The sequence below is a fragment of the Babylonia areolata genome, chromosome 8 (assembly GCF_041734735.1).
Source record: "Babylonia areolata isolate BAREFJ2019XMU chromosome 8, ASM4173473v1, whole genome shotgun sequence".
NCBI lineage: Eukaryota > Metazoa > Mollusca > Gastropoda > Neogastropoda > Buccinidae > Babylonia > Babylonia areolata.
Window position 1 is genome coordinate 45,369,401 of NC_134883.1, and position 15,000 is coordinate 45,384,400.

Consider the following 15,000-nt stretch of genomic DNA (forward strand, 5'->3'; position numbering starts at 1 on the left):
GGGGGGGAGGAAACTTGGTCACTTCCGGTACCACGCCATTGGCTCCCAGCATCCTTTGCGCCTCTGAATAGGAACCTGTGTATATATATATATATATTATATAGGCCACAGCCTCCCCGCGGAGATTTGCAAATGGCAAATCTTTATTATGCCCTGAACATCTACCGTAATGTGGGAAAGGAGATAAAGATGACATGGCTTGGCCATTTATTTTTGTTGGCGGGGCATTAGGAGGTGGTGGGGGTTCGGGATGCAGAAAGTCTGTTTTAGTGGGAGGGTGGGGGTGGCGGGGAGAGGGGGGGGGCGGTTGGGGGGGGCAGGATGGGAGGATGGGGAGTGGGGGGGGGGGTGCGGTGGGGGTTGGGGGGAAGGAGGGGGGGGGACGGCGTGAGTGGTGGTAAGGAAGATATGATAAAATCATAATATTACAGGGGTGTGTCCTCCTGGTTATGGCTACGCATCTGAATTTCGCATTTCTTGTGTATTCATATGCCCCCCCCCCCACCCCCCCGGCCCCACCTCCCCGTCCGCACCCCTCCTCAGCAGCACCCCCCCCTCCCCCTCTCGCGCCCCTCTTCCCTCTTTCTCTCTCGTTCACTCTTTCTGTCTCTCTGTCTCGCTGTATCTATGTCTCTTGTCTGTCCGACTGTATGTCTGTCTGTCTGATTCTCTGTCTCTGTCTCTCTTTCGTCTCACGCTCTCTCTCTCCTTCCATGTCTTTCTCAAGTGCCTTCATATGCCTCTCTCTCTGTCTCTCTCTCTCTCGTTTGAAAACATTCTGCTTATGGTTCACGCAGATTATCTATTTCTTCTTAATGTGCTTGGTGGTTTACTTATTGAACAGTAACGATTACACTACCTTTGATAAGGTGTCGGCCTATTTTGTATGTACATGGATGGAGATTCGCATGCACGCTGAGAGACTGTTCTTTGCATGTGTGGAGTAGTCTCTGAGACTTTTCTTTGTGTATGTTTAATGTCTGTTTTTCTTGGACAGTACCCATGAAATTGTGAACCCCATGCTATTATGGCATGTGTGCTAATGACATTAAACAGTTTCAGTTTCTCTCTCTCTCTCTCTCAGGTCGATACCCACTTCATATAAGAACAAAGATCAAATGTATTAGATACTGGCTTAGATTAATACAGCTCCCACTGACAAGAATAAGCAGACAAGATTATGGAATCAGTTAGATTCCGGGAAAGAAAGATGGGCGCTTTGCTTTTTTTTTTCTTTTTTTTCTTTTTTTTTTGTAAAGAATGTTTTAACCACACAGGGTTTTGGAATTGTCTGGACGTGTCAGGGTGTTGGCAATGATCGAATATTTCTCGCAGAATTTAAAGACAGATTGATTAACTCGTACAAACAGGATTGGCATGCCCACATTGAAGAGTCAGAAAACTACAAATGGTTCCTCTCTTTCAAGAACATTTTTCAGAGAGACAGAAAAATACATTAAAGTAATAAGTAATAAATGGCACCAGAACAAGCCTGGCTCGATTCAGACTTAGAACTTTAGGCCTAAATGCTAACAAAAAAAAGAGAGGCAAGGCCTTCAAGACTCACTTGTGATACACTTAAAAAAATCCAAGCTTTTTATGTATTGAGTATAATTTCAAAATGTAATGTTTAAGATGAGAAAGATCAGTTTAAAACAAATTAAGTCCCCTGGCATTAATTACAGAGTAATTTCCCTTTTTTACCATCTGCACCAAAACGTTTGCAAAATAAATAAAAAACTTCCATGCTTAGCAAAAGAAGTTCCTGTTTGAACAAAAAATTATAATAATGACTGCTCTTGTTGTTGGGTCAGAATATCAGATCAAAGTGCCAAGTTTAGAGAATACAAAAAATAAAAATATAACAGTAAATGCAGTTTGTATATAATTAGGCTTCATTTTTTTTTTTTTTTTTTTTTTTTTTTTTTTTGCGCCCATCCCAGAGGTGCAATATTGTTTTAAACAAGATGACTGGAAAGAAATGAATTTTCCCTATTTTTATGCCTAATTTGGTGTCAACTGACAAAGTATTTGCAGAGAAAATGTCAATGTTAAAGTTTACCACGGACACACAGACACACACGCACAGAGACACAAGTGAGTCAAAAAATGGTTCTCTGCCGACACGTCCGCACGGTCCCCTTGTCCTATGTGTGGTGTTTCAGTTGAACTCATTTCCTGTACACACACACACACACACACACACACACATCTCTCTCTCTCTCTCTCTCTCTCTCTATATATATATATAGAGAGAGAGAGAGAGATACTCCCAGGTGGATTTCTAATTGTCTTATTACATTCTGTTTCGGCTATTCCGAATTCTTCTGTGATGTGTTTCTTTTATCAAGAGCAGCACATGGTGATCGTCAACCACATATTATTTCATACCTCCGCCGTTTCGCTTCATAGACAGTGCTGCCGCGCTAACTTATCTTTCTTTCTATCCCCTGGAGCAAAGAAGATGCTTGCTGACTCAGTTTCGTCAGCGCGTGTGTCTCACTAGTCTGTGTCTGGCGTTATTCATGTTTTCATTTGGCAGCCTCGTGATTAATGTCCATCTGTCATTTAGTCATCTTCCGCACCACACATTCCTTCGTGTGTTTTTTTTTTTTTTTTTAATCGCTCACTTCTCTAACCCTACAACCCTCCACCCTACAAATGTGTGAATCATGTGCAGTCGATGGCCTACTAGAGGTAACGTGTCCGCCTAGGAAGCGAGAGAGAATCTGAGCGCCGCGCTGGTTCGAATCACGGCTCAGCCGCCGATATTTTCTCCCCCCCCCCCCTCCACTAGACCTTGAGTGGTGGTCTGGACGCTAGTCATTCTGTCACTCTGTGTGTGTATCTGTTTCCCTATCTCTGTCTCCCTCTTTCTCTGTTTTCTGTCTGACTTGTTGTCTCTGTCTGTCTCCCTCTGTCTCTCTTTCTCGTTGTCTCTGTCTCTTAGTCTCTCTCCCTCTCCTCCCTCTCCCTCTCTCTGTCTCTATTCCTCTCTGTCTCTCTCTCTGTCTTTCCCTCCGTCTCTCTCCCCCTCTCTCTCTGTCTCTATCCCTCTCTTTCTCTGTCGCTCTCTCTCTTTCCCTCTCTCCCCGTCTCTGTCTCTTTCCCTCTCTGTCTCTGTCTCCCTCTCTGTCTCTCTGTCTGTGTCTCTCTCCCTCCCTCCCCACCCCCCCTCGCCCCCTCTCTCTCTCTTTCTCTCTCAGCCGCCTCCCTTTCCTCCTCTCCTCAATTCCCCACCATTCGCATTCCACCCTCCCACCACCCACCACCCCACCCCAGAAGATAAAATTCAGTAATTGAAACAGCAAGTCATCAGTCATCACCAATCTGCCAGGTCAACCACCACCACCACCAACAACAGTTGTCTGACAATCCTTTTGGCAGACAACAAATTATTAACTAACCCCCACACCCCCTTCCTTCCTTCCTACACCCTTCTTTCCTCCCTCCCCTCCACCCCCACCCCCCCCCTACCCCCTAAGTAAGTGGAGGATTCCTTTCGGGTCGTGCTCGTGCGTGCTTTTCATTATCCTGTGAGCCAAAAATACACCTCGGGAGGCCTAAGGGAGGCTTCAAAGACCTCTCTGCGGTATTTTTTTGTATTTATCAAGATTTTGTGAAAGGAACGTGGTTAGACCGTTTACCTCCTCCTCCTCCTCCTCTTCTTCTTCTTCTTCTTCATTATCATCAGCAGCAGCAGCAGCAGCATCTTCTTTTTCATCATCATCATCTCCTCCTCCTTCTTCTCTTTCTCCTTCCTCCCTCTCTTCCATCATCATCTTCTTCTTCTTCTCTTCCTCCCCTCCTCCTCCTCTTCCATCATCATCATCAGCAGCATCTTCTTCATCATCATCATCTCCTCCTCCTGCTTCTCTTTCTCCTTCCTCCTTCTCTTTCATTATCATCATCTTCTTCTTCTTCTTCTTCTTCTTCTCTTCCTCCCTCTCTTTATCCTCCTCTTCCATAATCATCATCATCATCTTCTTTTTCTTCTTCACCATCATCATCTCTTCTGCTTCATCATCATCATCTTCTATTTCTGCTTCATCATCATCTTCTTCTTCTTCTTCTCCTTCTTCTTCTTCACCATCATCATCATCTTCTTCTACTTCATCATCATCATCACCTTCTTCTTCTTCTTCTGCCTCTTCAACATCATCATCTCTTCTTCTTCTTCCATCACCGTCATCATCTTTTTATTCTTCTTCTTCTTCTGCTTCATCATCATCATCTTCTTCTTCTTCTTCTTCTTGTTCTTCTCCTTCTTTTGCTTTTTTGTTTGTCAGAGACAACGGAAGTGTATATATGATAGTCAGTCGTGTCCGACTATGACCATCAGAACAGCAGAGGAGGCAACTGATGTTCCGACTATTTTGGGCTGGAATTTGATTATATTGGAGAGTGTCTTGCCCAAGTACATCCCCACTCTCTCGGTCAAGAAGGTTTTAGGACAGTCGGCGTTGGGATGGTTCCCAAAGGCCAACTAGCCCACAAGGCTGCAGCACTAAGAGCCAGTGCAATTTTGCCTCCTACAGTTTGAGAGTCATAGTCCTTCACAAAAGACTAAGCTGAAGTGTACCACAGCGGTTATTCTCAGTATCTGCTTCGCATGGTTGCTCACAATTTTATCTTCTGGCACATGCATGAATGCTCGTTCTTTTTTCTTTCTTTTTTTTCTTTTTTTCCCAAAGTTTCCGAACCTTGACTCAGTGCAAGTTGCCTGGCTTTGATTAGCGTTCAACACCTTACCTTTTGCGCTGGTGATCAACTTGTTAAGTGGGGGGGCAAAAGTGGGGAAAGCGGAAACATCTGCTTTGTCTGGCTAAAGCTTTCCTTCGTTTGGTTTGGCTCAAGATTATCTTTTTAAAGGGATTTGAAGGAGGGGGGGTGAAAAAAACGGAGATGATGGGGGTTGGGGGGGACGGGCGGGGGGGCGATAGAGAGATAAAAGGACAGAAGAGAGAGGGAGAGAGAGAAACAGACAGACAGACAGAGACAGAGACAGAGAGAATCACGAAAGTGTTATTGCACACACGCACCCTCTTTGTCTACCTCTCCCAACCCCTTCTCTTTCTTTCTCCCACCCCCTTCACACCCCCCCCTTCCATTTCTCTCTCTCTCTCTCTCTCTCTCTCTCTCTCTTAACATACATAGGTCGGCACAAACGCACTCATACCTATGAACGCAATGCAAATGGTTCCAGTTTGCTTTTTTTTTTCTTTTTTTCTTTTTTTTTTTTTTGAACACGTGCCATTTTCAGAGACCTGTTATTCAGAAACAAAACAAACTTCTGGGTGTAGTGGCTTTGACGCTGTCTGGTTGATGTGTGTGTGTGTGTGTGTGTGTGTGTGTGTGTGTGTGTGTGTGTGTGTGTGTGTGTGTGTGCGCGCGCGCGCGTGTGTATGTGTGTGTGTGCGTGTGTGCGTGTGTGATTGTGTGTGTGTGTGTGTGTGTGTGTGTGTGTGTGTGTGTGTGTGTGTGTAACTGGCTCTCTCAGTCTCTTTGTTTTGTTCCCTCTCTCCTACATGTCAGTTTCTTTCTGTCCCTCTCTCTCTCTGCATATCGCTTTTTTTTCTTTTTTTTTACTTTTTTTTTTTTCAAACTATCGTGACATCAGGGAAAAGTATTTACCCCGCAAATTTTTCTCCCGATCATCAGCGTTTTACATGACACTTTTGATGGCCAGTGACAAACACTGTAAAGTGGTTGCATGGTATATTTTTGAGGCTTTTTTTTTTTTTTTTTTTTTTAAAGAGGCATTTGGATTTAGAGAAAGTGTATAACAGTTAACTGAACAAATTATCAAAAATCAAAACGTGGTTAAACTTAGATACCTCCTTAACCGGATAATTATCAGTCGCACTGCTGTGTATGTGTATGTCTGTGGTATTGTTTATAATTATGTATAGTAGTAGGCCTCCTTCGGTCATGGCTGACCATGGATAAAGATGGATGGACGGATATAAGCCTGGGCAATGTAATATGGAAGAGAGGCTGTTGCCCATGCAGCTTGTCCCCCCCCCCACCCCGCCCCTCTCCACCTCGCTGACAGATCCAAAGGAACAGCAAGGCTGTTACATTTTGGTGCCAACGCGGCCGTAGGAGCTGCCGGAAATGACAACGTTTGCCATCCAACCGCCTTAGGGGCCCCACACCGGATTTTCTGTCAGGGTTTACTCCCTTAGCTAGGTGGCCGCAGGTAGCTCTCCAGAGCCCCTTTGATGGGTCATTTAATTCCACCAGGGTGTCTAGCCACCCTCCTCACCATCCTCCTGAGAGGACTGGTGGGGGTGCTGGTTTAGTCGCCAGTAATTCGACCCTGTGACAGGTAGTAGTACTGGGATCCAGGTTACCAGTAGCAGATATATCTATCTGACCTGACCGGTACGTATGTATACTGATATGTATTGAATGTGTTGTTTACTTGATTTTGGCGTTTGTTTTTGTTGCACTTTTTTTGTTGTTGTTGTCCTCGTCCCTATGACATGGGCGTATGGCCTAGTGCATTAAATCATCTGAGTTCTGAGTTCTGAGTTTTGAGTCTGAGTTCTGTCTCTGTATATCGCTGTTTCCTACATCCTCACTCTCCCTTTGTTTCCCCCTTGATTTTTCTCTATCTATCTATCTATCTCTGTCTGTCTGTCTATCTGTCTGTCTATCTATTTGTCTGTCTGTCTGTCTATCTATCTGTCTGTCTGTCTATCTATCTATCTATTTATCTATCCATCTATCTATTCAGCTGTCTATCTATCTATCTGCCTGCCTGTCTATCGTTCAATCTATCTATCTATCTATCTTTCAGTCTGTCTGTCTACCTGACTGGCTGTCTGTCTCTCTGTCTGACTATGATAATAATAATAATAATATGTATGTATAATATCTGTTCGTCTATCTGTCTGTCAGTCTTTCTGTCGACCTACTGCCCCAACTGACCAATCCCTGCCCCTATACCCTCATGAACCTCCATGTACAGCAGCCACCTCCTCCTTCATACCTAACCCCTATCCCCCCCACCTCATCGCACCCCCCCCCCACCTCCCCCCCCCCCACACACCCACCTCCCTTCCCCAGCACACACCACCACAAACCCTCTGGGTGGTGGGTGGGTGGGTGCGGGTGTGTGCTGATTATCTGGTTGTGGTTTTCCGCAAGTTATCTTTATTCTTATCTTATCTGTCTATTATAATCAATGTGCAATATAGTAGGCTATGCTTATAATTATATTCAAATAATGTTTCTTAATTCTTTCTGTTTTTACATTAAGGGCAGCTTGTTAGGTGATTTTTAACATTTTTTCTTCATTTTTGTTTTTAGGTTTCAAATTCTAAATATCTCCTGATTTTGTTGATTTTTGGTGAACATGCAGTCTGGTTATCATACTTTTAGAGCCAATAAACAAAAATCTTGTTATATATATCTAAGTATTTAAAAAAAATATTTTCTTTAGATGACTGTACGCGTGGTCGCGAGATGGGTTGGTTATCAAATGTCAGCATAATTTCTAAAGTTTTAACTCAATTGACTTCAAACTTTGCACAGTGATAGAACACAGTCAGATGCTTAAAACGGACTAAAACTCTCTATCTCCCTTCATAAGACCACAGTGTGATTGTGACAAACATGAAAACTGAAAATTTCTAAACCCACTTCTCTCTTACCTAACACCTTTAGAAATAGTCTATTGTAAGGCCACATGTGTCATGAGTCTGTGCAGAAAATTTCAAGTCAATATGACAAAAAATGTGGATTTTAGGCTGACATTAGTAACCATACTCTCCGAAAATGCTGAAATTGAGAAAACAGCATCTAAAAGTTTGAAAACAACAAAAGTTAGATAAAGACTGTTAACAGCATGCATAACACTCACCAAGGCTACTCATGGGCACCTGCTAAGTAGAATTGTTCAGTTTCTTCAGCTAACTGAGCAGCTTCATGTGTTCTTTTTTCTTCTTGCATCCTTCACCGCAGGCATTGCTTGAATGAATGAAGCTGCGATGCGTGCACGGTCAAGCTCTTCAAAACATAATTTTGTATAGTGTCCTTGTGGCATTCCTAATTCACCAAAAATGCTAAGTCTACCACTCTCCCCATCATTGTAAACAACACTGGCATCTTCTACAGCTAGACTAAGTCTTTTCCTGCCTACAAAAGAAGTTTTGGGGCACCGCTGCCAGATGATGTTATGCAGACTCTCGTTCGTGTTCTGTGACCCACCGTGCGCACATTTATTCAGGAGGGAGTCTTGGGTGAGCACCTCAAACACAGGCTTGGTTTGCTGGCAAACATATTCTGGGAATGCATTTTTTATTAGGATCTCCCTTTCCACTTTTGGATGGACACCACCCTCCACAATTTGTATGCTGTTTGTTGCGATGCTTCCATATTGCCCAAATATCTTTTTTCATCTGTGTGTCATTTTGTACATTTTTTCTAATGGCAGCCCCAAAATGACCCTGAATTTTTAAAATAGCCTTTTTTGTTAACTTTCCCTTTCCCCCTAACCCCTTTGTGATTTTTCCATTTTGCAATTTGAATTGCTTGTTTTTGTTTTCAGTGACAGTTTTCATGAGATGTCTGCCCATCCTTTTTTGTACATGCCCACAGCACTCTAATCTCTCTATGTTGGTATCATACACTGGTGGGTCTGCCTTTGTTAGAGTAGAAAATGACTTGCTGTCCCCATCACCTAAAAATGTTGTATACTTTAGGCCATATAATGTCTGTGAACGACGGAAAATAGTTTCTGTCCGGTTCCATTGCCCCCGCAGACCCTGTGTGGTTTTTGTCACACTCACCTTTCCTCTCATGAATTTCTCTCCAGGTCTGAAAATCTACATCTGTCTTCTTCTTTCTATTCTTGGCACATGAGTCACAGTGGTTAGATAAAGTCTCAGTATCAAGAACTTTTGACTGTTTGCCATGTACAGAAAGCACCGTCACTACCCCATTCTTACTCTGAAAGCCCCAGCGTTGATACGTACCATCACATGATACTGTAATGTTGTTTCCTTGGCTATCTTTGATTTCCCGAGCTGCTTTTTCTTTGCTTGCTTTTGCTACTTTCTTTGTTGCTTCCAGGATCCTTTTCTTATGAAGTGACCAGCTCCTGGTCTGTGGGGGTGGGGGCATGTTCATGTTACCTAAAAATTTCTTTCCACCTGTATAGTGTTTGCCTGAGGCAAATATTGCAAGTGCAAACCTCCTATCCACTTCATGAGTTTTGCCACATTTTTTTTAGAAGTGTCAAGACTAATTGTGTGACTGCATTGACAGTGAAAAGTAAATTTAGATGCCATGGAAATTTTGTCCTCTTTCACATGAAACAGGCGTTTGTTTGCACCTAGATCTAGTGGTTGTTTACATTTGGGACACAGCAGCTGAGACACAAAATCTACCAAGTTCTCACAGTCAACAAACCTAAATCCAGTCAAAGAATCATCTTTATCCAATTGAACACTTTTCTTCTCCTAATTTTGAATCTAATTTAGTAGCAGAAGAAGTTGATGGTGCTGGATAGTCTTGTTCAACAAGTGAGTCTGAGCTAGCTGAGGGGAGGAAAGAGTGGGGCCGATCAACATGTGTTTGTTCAGTGTCGGCTGATCTCTCACTTCTGTCACTGTCTTTGCTCTCTGATTTATCACTTTTTGTGAATCTGTTGCCATAAAACTGTCTCTTCTTGCGCCTATCCGACCTCACCTTCTTTGGTTTGCCCATGATAATGATCAAAATGATCAACACTAACTCAAAACAAAAACAAAAAGAGACTCTCTGAACTGACTCACTTGCTCCGCTCACAGCTTGTGACGCGATGCCGAAAGCAGAAGAAAGAAGCCATCTCATTGGCTGGGAGCGGGCCCTGTACCATAGCCTCATGTAAACAGGAACCAATGAAAATGCTTCTTTTGGCCAATGTTGGCAAGCATTTGACCCCAATAGAGGGATTTTTGCTGAACATTTTGGTGTTTCATTTTTGTGTGTACGCCTTGTAGAAGCTGAGATACGGTGGTACAAAGGTTTCGCATATTTAATGAGGTGATCGATTTGTAAACAAACATTGCATGCAGGTTTGAAAACATGCAAATAAACTATTTTAGCATCTTTATTTTATTTTTAGGATGGTAAATATTGAAAATAGAGATACTAAAACATCATTGTGCAAAATATTGAAAAATCACAAAAAATAAAGAAAAAATGTTAAAAATCACCTAACAAGCATTACCTGCAGTATGTGGATGTATGTATGAAACGGTGTATGTGGTTGTTTTTTTTACATTTGTGTCTTCGTAATATTCGTAAAAGCTGTTGTTGACTTTTACAGTTATGGTCCACATGTTGTTTACTTGTCTATGTTGTGATAATGCACTGGACCAAATTTCTCCAGTTGGAGATAATAAAGTTATTCTTATTTATATTCTCTTATTCCTACCTCTCCCTCCAGACACTTCGTACACTCCCCCCCCCCACCCTCCCCCCCTGACCCCTCCCCCCACAACCAGCCCCCCACCCCCACACACCCTCCTACCCTCTTCCAACACCAAATATCGATAGTTCTTCTTCTTCTGCGTTCGTGGGCTGGAACTCCCACGTTCACTCGTATATACGCAAGTGGGGTTTTACGTGTATGACTGTCGTTTTTAACCCGCCATGTTGGCAGCCATACTCCGCTTTCGGGGGTGAGCATGCTGGGTATGTTCTTGTTTCCATAACTACATCGAACGCTGACGTGGATCACAGGATCTTTAACGTGCGTATTTGATCTTCTGCTTGCCGTATACACACGAAGGGGGTTCAGGCACTAAGCAGGTCTACACACGTGTTGACCTGGGAGATCGTAAAAAATCTCCACCCTTTACCCACCAGGCGCGGTCACCGTGATTCGAACCCTGGACCCTCAGATTGAAAGTCCAACGCTTTAACCATTCGGCTTTCGCGCCCGTGTATCGATAGTTCAATTCTCCCCGTGTAAACCCCTCCCATCCCCCACACCCCCACAACCCACTCACCATCCTTCTCCCATCAATCACACCCCTCTCTCCACACACACACACACACACACACACTACCCCACCCCACCCCTCTCCTCACCCCCTCCCCCCAGTTCAATTCTCCTCGTGTATGCACACCCCCCCCCCTCCCCTCCATCTCCCCCATCCCAGCACTCTCCCACACACCCTCTCAACCCCCATACCTCCCCCCCTCCGACCCCCACACACACCCTACCCCCACACGCACATAGCCAGAAACGGGTGACTGATTTGCTGTTGTTGTTGTTATGGATGTTGTGGTGCCTCTGTTCAGCTGAGCGCCGCGGGACTGCTGGGCATCATCTACTGTGCCGTCACCCACAGGTACACCTCCTCCAGGACCACCAAGGCTTTTGTGCTCAAGGTGAGAGTATGGCGAACCGCAGGGGGCAATAGTAGGAAAGTTTATATATATATATATTTTTTTTTTTTCAACATTTTTGATTGAGACAAAGGTTTACAGATACAGAATATATATATGTTTTGTGCATTTGAAAGTATAGGGTAAGTATATAAATAAGTACTGACAAATCTATAACAGCAAAACAATATATGTTCAATGTCAAAGTTCCAAGGTAGCATTGTATAGCTTAATCTTGTATCAAACAGTTATAAAGTGCCCATTTTTCCACAAACTTGTTATATTCCATAGTTATGTTAGAGGCATACTTGTCTACTTCATATGCCTGTTTGAGGTCTTTTTTTTGAACATTTGTAATGTTGGTTTTACTTTGTTGATTCTACATTTGTATACATAGAATTTAGCTATCAACAAGATATATGAGAAACATTCATCAGTTTTCATTTTGTTATGTCCAAAAAGCACCAGTGTGTCATTCAGGTTAAGTCTGTCACAATGTAAACACTTTTCTTTTAAATATCTCACAAACTCCTTCCAAAAATGTTGTACATGGTTACATTCCCATAAATAATGCAGAATTGTTTATATTTTAGTTTAATCTTTTCATTATTCCTTTTTTTTTTTTTTTTTTTTTTTTTTTTTTTTTTTACTAACAGCTGAGCTAAATAAACTGACATCAGTGTTTTTATGAAATCATGTTATTAGAATGTGTCAGTGTGTTGATATCGTAGTCATTTCGGTTAACTTTTGTTGTTGTTGTTGTTGTTGTTGTAATTTTGAAGTTGTGTGTGTGTGTGTGTGTGTGTGTGTGTGTGTGTGTGTGTGTGTGTGTGTTGGTTCGTAATTTTGAAACATTATATAATTATGCGTTTTAAAGAGGGAACGACCGGCAGTTATAATTGCCACTTTCATAATGAACATTTATAGTACAAAAAAACAAAAAAAAACAAATTATGTCACATTCTATTTTCCTGTTGTTTTCGTCAGATATGATACACCATGATTATTTCACTGCTCCTCAGTTTTTGCGATGTCGTGAGAAGTATGTATTAAATTAAACAAGTCGTGTTTGTATGGCACTGCATTACGATAAATCATACGCACATACGTAGGCGCCTTATCCTCCTCCTCCTTCTTCTCCTTCTTCTCCTTCTTCTTCTCTTCCTCATCTCCTCCTCCACCTCCAAAATGACGCCTGGCAAGAAGAAGAAGAAGAAGCATTAGTAGTAGTAGCAGCAGCAGCAGTAGAGGTAGTGGTAGTAGTCGTAGCCGAGCAGAAGGCAGTAGAGGTTGCTGTTGTTGTAGTTGTAGTTGTAGAAGTAGTAGCTTTTGTGGTGGTGGTGGTGGTGGTGGTGGTAGTAGTAGTAGTAGTGGCAGCAACAGCAGCAGCAGCAAAACAGAAAACAAACAAACAAACAACAACAACAAAAAACCCGCTTAATTTATTTTCAGAGTTGAAAAAAGCCCAAAAAAACCCAGTTTTTGCTGCCAGTAATAAGCCATACCATGCGCATCAGACAGAAGCGGGTCATGTTGCCACGTGAGCTATTCTTGGAGAGGAAGCTAATGTCTGATTGATGGCGGTTGTGGAACTGGTTTGAGGGTGCAGGCTTCCCCCCCCCCCACCCTCCCCCCCATCCCGTTCCATTCTTCGCGTGCGCGCGTTTGTGTGTGTGTGTGTGTGTGTGTGTGTGTGTGTGTGTGTGTGTTTGTGTGTGTGTGTGTGTGTGTGTGTGTGTGTGTGTGTGTGTGTGTGTGTGTGTGTGTGTGTGTGTGTGTGTGTGTGTGTGTGTGTGTGTGTGTGTGTGTGTGTGTGTGTGTGTGTGTGTGTGTGTGTGTGTGTGTGTTTGTGTGTGTGTGTGTGTGTGTGACATACACGCACAGGGTATCATAGTTGGTGTTTTCTTCAGATGCAAAAAAAAGAAAAAAAAAAAAAAAAAAAAAAAAGTTGGGTAAACTGTTTGGAAGGCGGAAAGTAAGAATGGAAGAGATAAAGCAAGAGAGAGAGAGAGAGAGAGGCAGACAGACAGACACAGAGAGAGACAGAGACATAGACAGAGACAGAGGGAGGCAGAGACAGGCAGACAGAGACAAGATACAGAGAGAGGGGAAGAAAGAGAGAGAGAGGGAGAGACAGACTGACTGAGACAGACAGACAGAGACAGAGACAAAGAGACAGAGGGATACAGAGAAACAGATATAGATCGAGACAGGGAGACAGACAGAGACAGACAGACAGGCACAGACAGAGACAGAGGGAGACAGAGAGACAGAGACAGAAGGAGGCCCAGGGACACACACACACACACACCACACACACACACACACACACACAGAGGGAGAGAGAGAGAGAGAGAAAGAGAGAGAGAGGGAGAGACAGACTGACTGAGACAGATAGACAGACAGACAGACAGACAGAAGGAACAGCAAAGCAAAAAAAAACCTTCCCGAACAACAAGTGTGTTGTCTGCTATTAAAGAAGGTCGGGGAAGCAGTGGCCGGGTTCCTCCCCACCGCTCTAAAAATAGGTGGATAGCGCATGCCTTCATTGAGCCCCTATGCAAACTGAAGCCTGCGGAAGTGTTCAATCAGCCATTTTGATACTCGTGCCAGAACAACAGCGCGAAGCGGTAACTTCATATTTTGTAGCCGAGCGCTCAGCTGGCTACGATGACTGCTTCACGGCAAGCTTTCATTTGCTCGTGGCGTTAGTTAAGCTGACATTCCTGTGTGTGCCTCCATGGCTAGTTTGTGCTACGTGTCACTGCACTGTTTTCCTGTAAATGAACCATTGGCAGATATCAATCAAGACACAACATTTGGCATGTCGTGGAGGCAAGCATAACTCGATTTCATTGAAGATACACGGTTACAGTTCAGAAGCTATCACCAGTTAGCACATGACTTCTCAACTGACTGACAGCCAAATACGAGTCTCAGTATGGCGTCCAGTTGGTTTCAGCTTTCCTGGCCAATGAGCTATCCATCTATTTTTAGATTAGTGGTTCTTCCTCTCTTTCTTCTCACTGCACCCACCCTGCTGTGTTTTGTAAACCCGCACACACACACACACACACACACACACACACACACACCTCTTCCTGTCTGAGACATCGTTGTAGTATATTCCGGGATAGCGTTAACGTGCAATAATTATGGCCCCTAGCCAAATTCAAATGTATTGGCTTGAACTCATGAACACCGGAAATACGTTGCTTACGAAAAGCCAGGAAGTGATGAGAAGAGAAAGGGGAGTCGACTGATGTTCCGATTAGCCAACAATTCTTGTCAAACCCGAAACGGATACTCGTATTACGGATGAAATCGGATAGAAAACAGGCAATGGAAGAAAAAAAATGTATATTATTTTATATGTGCTAACGGCCACGTTGTAAACATCGATTTTCGTCCAATCACCGAAGTTAAACAACAACGTCGGGCCAAGTTAGTACTTGGATGGGTTACCGCTTTGGAACACCAGAGGCTGTTGGCATTATCTTTTAAAATTTTTATTTTTTTAAAATTTTTTTTTTAAAGGAGAAACTGAGGTGGCAGAATGGTAAGACACTTATCTGCTTTTAACTCACTCAGTACGGCCAGTCCTCTCTTCTC

The 15,000-nt window shown here is 43.2% G+C and overlaps 1 protein-coding gene across 1 annotated transcript in view; it reads left to right on the forward strand.

Moving 5' to 3' along the window:
- Positions 1–15,000, forward strand: part of LOC143285203 (sarcospan-like) — a 48,268-nt gene that overhangs the window by 31,984 nt on the left and 1,284 nt on the right. Inside the window, exon 4 of the mRNA XM_076592449.1 lies at positions 11,302–11,391. Within this exon, the coding sequence (XP_076448564.1) occupies positions 11,302–11,391 (90 nt within the window). The remainder of the gene's footprint in view (positions 1–11,301; positions 11,392–15,000) is intronic.